This window comes from Rhea americana, unplaced genomic scaffold (assembly GCF_003343005.1).
Source record: "Rhea americana isolate MKP2758 unplaced genomic scaffold, rheAme1 scaffold_66, whole genome shotgun sequence".
Lineage (NCBI taxonomy): Eukaryota > Metazoa > Chordata > Aves > Rheiformes > Rheidae > Rhea > Rhea americana.
The window spans coordinates 702,275-708,024 of record NW_028186823.1 but is presented as its reverse complement, the minus strand read 5'-3'; the positions used below and the strand labels follow the sequence as shown (position 1 = coordinate 708,024).

The window sequence follows — 5,750 nt, the reverse complement described above, 5'->3', positions numbered from 1 at the left end:
CTTCTGAGTAGCAGACACACAAAAACTTAGAAGCTGATGAGAAGTAGACAGAATTTTGTTGCTTCTTCCAGAACTTTGATTTAGTTTCCTTGAGCAAAGGCAGGCAGAAGCTGTCTTCCAACACTTCCTCCTCCATTTCCCCTCCACCTCTTAATGTGAATGATTCTGGCATTATCTTTTCTCAGCAGCAGAACCAACACGAAATGTATCAGACACACAGATTCTGATGCTAAATACTTCCAAATACTTCCATCTTCAATAAGAATAAGAAGATAGAGTTCAGCTTCCCAAYGCAGTCATTTGTATTTTTCTCTCAATCACTCTTCAGAAAAACTGAAAAGATGTCTTTGAGTACACCAACAATGTAACCATTATAATTAAAACAAAATTGAAATTAATGTATGTCTTTCCAAGTGAGAACAAGTCATAACAAATTTAGCCCATGTAATTTTCATCTTTCTGGCATGCATTTCCCCAGCATCTTCTCCTTTGTTTCAYTTTATGTAACAGATTGTAAGGTTAGAACAAAGAATATTTTATTTAAATAATCATGCAGATGCATAAGAAGGGGGGACATAAAAGACTGCTTATTCAAGCATGTTGATATGATACACAAAAACAGCCTACACAATCCACCTCTGCAGAAGCAAAGCTTTGACAGAACACATATCTAGAAGAGCATGAGCCTCTCAAAATGACAAAAAATTAAGAAGCAACATACTCTTCAAGGGTAGATTACTCTAGGATTTGTTTTACAGTAAGACTGTTGCCAAAAAGTACRTAAACTAGAAGGAAGATTCTGGACAGTTTCACTGCTGCTTTTTAAAAAGATGTGAGCAAAAAAAGGTGAAAAAAACAATTCATTTTCATGAAAACTGTCATGCAGTACAGGCTGGCACTGCCATTAAGTACCTATATCAAAGTCATGTAAAGCATTTCACTGGAACACACATGGATCCAAGCTGCTTCCTGACCAAATTTGCCATAATTCAGCCTTTGCTTTCACAGCACAGAGTTCTTTATGAGGACATGGGGGATGGAGGGAAACAAATCTTTTATATCTTCCTTCAGTGGTTGAGGGCAGAGGCTATAAAAAGAACAATTTAAATACCAAGTCAATTAAAAAACATTTTCTTTAAATGRGAGATTTTCAATACACTTTGAGCATTATCAAGTACAGCAGACAGTGGCATGTCTGCCACTGCCTAACATGAAATCTACCTAACATGAATTTGCCTAACATAATTCTCTTTTGCCAAGAGAATTATAGATGAGTAACAGTAGAGCACAAGTACTTTGCAGAAAGTTTAGGTCCCACATGAATGCAAACCTGTTAGAACTTGCACAATCTCAGTAAACTTTTCATGAAAATATTGTTTTTGAAACCTGCACTTCTTAGGCTACAAGTACTGCATGGGATAACAATGAAGTCATCTCATATTTTGCACATCCATTTTACCCACATCTGAACAAATACAGAAATAAAAGGCAAGAAGTCCTTCTGTTCAAGTTACAGACCTTGTCTGAGAAATTCTCATGTAAAGTAGCATTACTATACCACTAATTAATGACTTTATATTCTCTTGGATAATCCCACTGATTTACATATTACAACTGTGCTATATGCATTGACTTCTCATATTCCTTTTCCTTTAATGTAACATTTGACATAAATCTTGTGATCAGTCTTAGCTTTGTTTTGAGATAACTATTAACTGTAACTGAATTTTAAACTGTTACAGAATCATGTTTACTAAGGAGAACAAATACAATATGAAATAGATTTTAAGCAAAGTTGGAAGTAAGCTTCGTATAGATCCATTTTTCATCAACACAGATTGAAACCATATCATAATAGAAGCACAAGTAGAATATTAACATTCTAGTAATAAACACAGGACAAAAAAAACTAACCTTAATTGCAGCTTCTCTCAAGGCTTCCAGTCTCTGTCTACTGCTTTCTTTCATATTTACAACATCTTTGTAATCACCTTGTAGAGCTCTCTGGAGACTGTGGATTGCTTGAAAGACTGAGTTTTCACTTTCATTTAGCTCCTTTTGGAAAATTTCGAACGTATGCACCTGAAAGAGTTTCTCTTCATCTGACAGGCCTGTATCCTTCTCCACTGCTCTTATAGCATTTTTTAGTTTGTTGAGCACAACATTCTTTTGGCGAAGGAGGCCAGATAGTTTTCTGCAGCTCTCCAATACCCATTGCTTTCTCTGAGTAACAACGGCTCCTTTCCCACGATGCAACTTTATTGCATGCTTTACTACATCTTCACGATCTCCAGTATTCGCTAACTGGCTACAAAGCAGTGAAATCAACATCCATAAGGAAATAAATCCAATTGCCTGCATTCTTCAGTTTTTATCGCTGTTGATAGAGACTCATAATCTTTAACAGCTCAAAGCTTTCTGCTACATGGCTTCTGCAACTCCAGTACAATGCTGCAAGACAGTACCAATTAGTTATCAAACATGACAATGTTGGGCCATTCGATGAAACAAATCAGAAGACAAACTGAAGACTGCATTCTACGCTATAAAAAATGTGTGCTCTCCTTCAGCAAATAGTCAAAGCCAACAAACTGTCCAAGTTTAGTAACAGATTTTTGTTTCTCCTATGTTCAAATATTTTCTAAAGATCACCTTGCTTTAAAAACACAGTAATTGAAAAGCTTAGTTATATCACAGAGCAGTCATTTGTGTTTCTTTTGGGWTGATAGAAGAGTCATTAAAAATGTTAAACTGTGATGCCATAGATTTTACTTCAACATAGTACTACAATTTATTCTTCTCATACATATCAATGAACACCTTGTCATTTCTGAAATCTATCTTAAAAAAAAAAGAAAGTATCATATTCATTAGTATGTAGCATACTCATAGTCTCAGAATTATAAACATACTGAACTATAATATACAATGGAAAAATTTTAAAGAGAATATAAGTTATTACTATGAAATGAATGTTTATATATAGAAAGCAAAAGGAAAACTTTCTTATTTCTGAGCACTACTCATTTGAATCAAAGATCTTGATCTGGAAGGCTGCATGGCCTTGAAATATTTTWCTTATTACTGAGCTGTATGAACTTCAAATAAACTTATAAGAACACTAAAATAAATCAATATCAGAAGCTTTTTTTWAAAAAATCTAATTTTTATATTTGCTTTTAAAAATAAGTAGGATAGCATTTCAAAACTTTCSCTCTCCCCAAGTGCTACAAAAAAGGCTAATGACATTATTTTATAATAACAAATAAACATTTTCTAAAAAGCAAAGCTATACATAACAGAACGTATTTATTACAGTAGTATGCCATTCCAGAATTGCACAACATACATTAAACTTTAGTAAATCTTCAGTGAAGCAACTATTTGCCTAAATCTTCAGCTGCAATCTTGATCTCTGAGCCAACAGTCTTAATCAGGAACCAATGTGCAGGAAATGCAGTCGTGTGGAAGTAGTCTACCCAACAGAGGATCTTTAGCCAAAATATAGCATCAGTTGCAACCAGAGGCATCAATGCCAGCCCTCCTCTGCCATGCACTACTTTTACTTTTAAAATGCCCTATCTYTGTCCAAAGGCAACACCGAAAAACTTATTTGTGCTGCATGATGGACGATTTATTTGTTTTTGAAAAAAGTCAACATGTTTAGCTCCTAACAGTTGGGCTAGAGCTTAACAACAAGAAGAGCTAAAATATTTAAAGAACCAAAAGCCTAATTAAAGTAGTAAAAGCATGCTCACATTGCTCTTATTTCTATTTTATTACAATATTTCAGAACTTTGATAAAGCTATTAGGTTTGACTCTTAAATAAGAGATCAAAAGAACATCAACAACAACTTCCATCATCAGAAAAAAAATCCTAATTTGATATTTAAGGAAATATTTCTTCACAAATAAAAATTAACACTCTCCCTGTTTAATAAATTTTGGGGAGAGATTTTGATAAATACGTTACAACCTCCTGCAATAGAGAGGTAAAGGAAACAGCATARCATGTATTCGAGTTTCCCTTCATGAGAAGGTGAGTAAAACACTTTGCTGGACATCTTACATGGCACGACAAACCACATAACTGAACTCTGGGCAGAGACGAATATTAGTAAGTATGCCCACTGCTGCACTGTCTAAATTTATGAACATGATTCAGAAACAGGACAGATTTGTTCTGGTAACTAGGTGCCTGATCTAACCTTTTTTTTATTTGAATGGTAATTTTATTCAGGAAAGCAGCACCTGCGGTAATACTCACAGGCTTTTAAATMGTGGTGAACATAAGACTTGTTATGTGCTTCACACTGTGCAGGTACACACGAAGAAGTGCTCCCACCTCCGCAGCAATTATCTGTAATTATCTAGTAAAGAGAACTCCTGCTGCTCGTGCTCCTTGTTAGCCACGGCTCACCTTCCCGATTTCCCGACACTGTATCACTGTGCTTCACCAACCTGTCCCCGATCCCAAGCCTGAACTCGCATCTCGTCCTCCCGAAACGCCTGCCGGCTCTCCCCACCCAGCTCAGCTCCCAACGGCAGGCTGCTCCTCGCCGCCCCCGGCCGGAGGAGGCCGGCAGGCGCCGGGCCGCCGCGGGGAGCCCGGCGCGCGGCAGCACGCCGCCCTAACGGCCGCCCTAACGGCCGCGCGCCCACCCACCTGGGAGCCATCGCGGCGCCGCGGCCCCTCCTGGCGCTGCCGCCTCGCGTCGCAGGCTGGGGTCCCGGCGGCGCGCGTCGTCCGCCGCCCCGCCCTGGGCAAGAAGGGGAAGGGAAGTCAGAGAGACGCGGGCGCCGGAGCTCGCCTCGGGGAGACGAGGCCGAGCGGAGCGCAGCGATGCCTCATGGCGGCGGCTGCCGCACTGCCTGCGCCGCGGGCTGCCGGCGCGGCGAGCGAGCGGGCGGGCGCAGCGGCGCCCTGAACTCCCTGGCCCCGCGGCAGGGGGCCGAAACCCACCGCCTGCGCCTCCTCGCGGCCCCTTTGCCCCCACGTCGGGGCGGCGGCTGACCGGGCGGCAAGGGGAAGCAGACAGCTGCCGGCGCCGGGCGCTGCTTCCTCCCTCCGCCCCGCTCACCTGCAGCAGGGAGGGAGGGCGGGCGGCGAGAGGAGCGCAGGGAAGCGGGGTCACAGTGCGGCAGACACCGGAGTAAGCGGGCGGCGGAGGCGGCCGCTCACGGAACACGCGGGGGAGCCCTGTCCTTGCCAACAGCCTGCCGCCGTCCCCCGCTCCCGCTCTCAACGGCCGCCGCGAAGGCCACCCCTCTCACCCGGCGCCGCTTACCGAGCGCCGACGCGGCGCCTTTAAGCGCGGAGCCGCATGGGACTTGTAGTCCGAGAGGCCCTGCCGGCTCGCCGCGGTGCACCACGGGAAACGTAGTAGTGGGTTCTTCCCCCTTAACCGACTCCACAGCTATTCCGGCAGCTCTTCGGCGCGGTGCACGCCGGGAGGTGTAGTCGCCGCCAGTGCCGGCGCGGTGCACGCCGGGAGGTGTAGTTCTCGCTCGCGCGCGTCCCAGCCGCGCGGGCGCTGCCTCTCCCCCACGCGCGGCGGTGAAAGGAGAGCTGGGGGCTGCCGCGGCCGCGGGCCGCCGCCTGGGGCCCGCGCTTCTCCCGTACGCCTTTCCCCGGAGCGCGGCCGGCGATAGGCGGCGGCGGAGGCGGGCCGCTGCGCGCCTGCGCGAGAGGCGGCGCTGGGCAGTGAAGTTGGTCAAAGCGCCGGTGATAAAATGGTAGGTTGTTGGG

The 5,750-nt window shown here is 44.2% G+C and overlaps 1 protein-coding gene across 9 annotated transcripts in view; it reads right to left on the bottom strand.

Annotated features, from left to right (window-relative positions):
* SLC9D1 (solute carrier family 9 member D1) overlaps window positions 1-5,750 on the bottom strand; it is a 36,689-nt gene that overhangs the window by 30,369 nt on the left and 570 nt on the right. The window contains exons 1-3 of one of the 9 annotated variants that reach the window (XM_085320823.1): window positions 5,290-5,689; window positions 4,668-4,761; window positions 1,915-2,451 (exon numbers count right to left, since the gene is read on the bottom strand). In XM_085320823.1, coding sequence (XP_085176949.1) covers window positions 1,915-2,361 — 447 coding nt within the window. In that variant the 5' untranslated portion in view covers window positions 2,362-2,451; window positions 4,668-4,761; window positions 5,290-5,689. The other 8 variants (XM_085320821.1, XM_085320825.1, XM_085320826.1 and 5 more) reach the window with 8 other exon arrangements.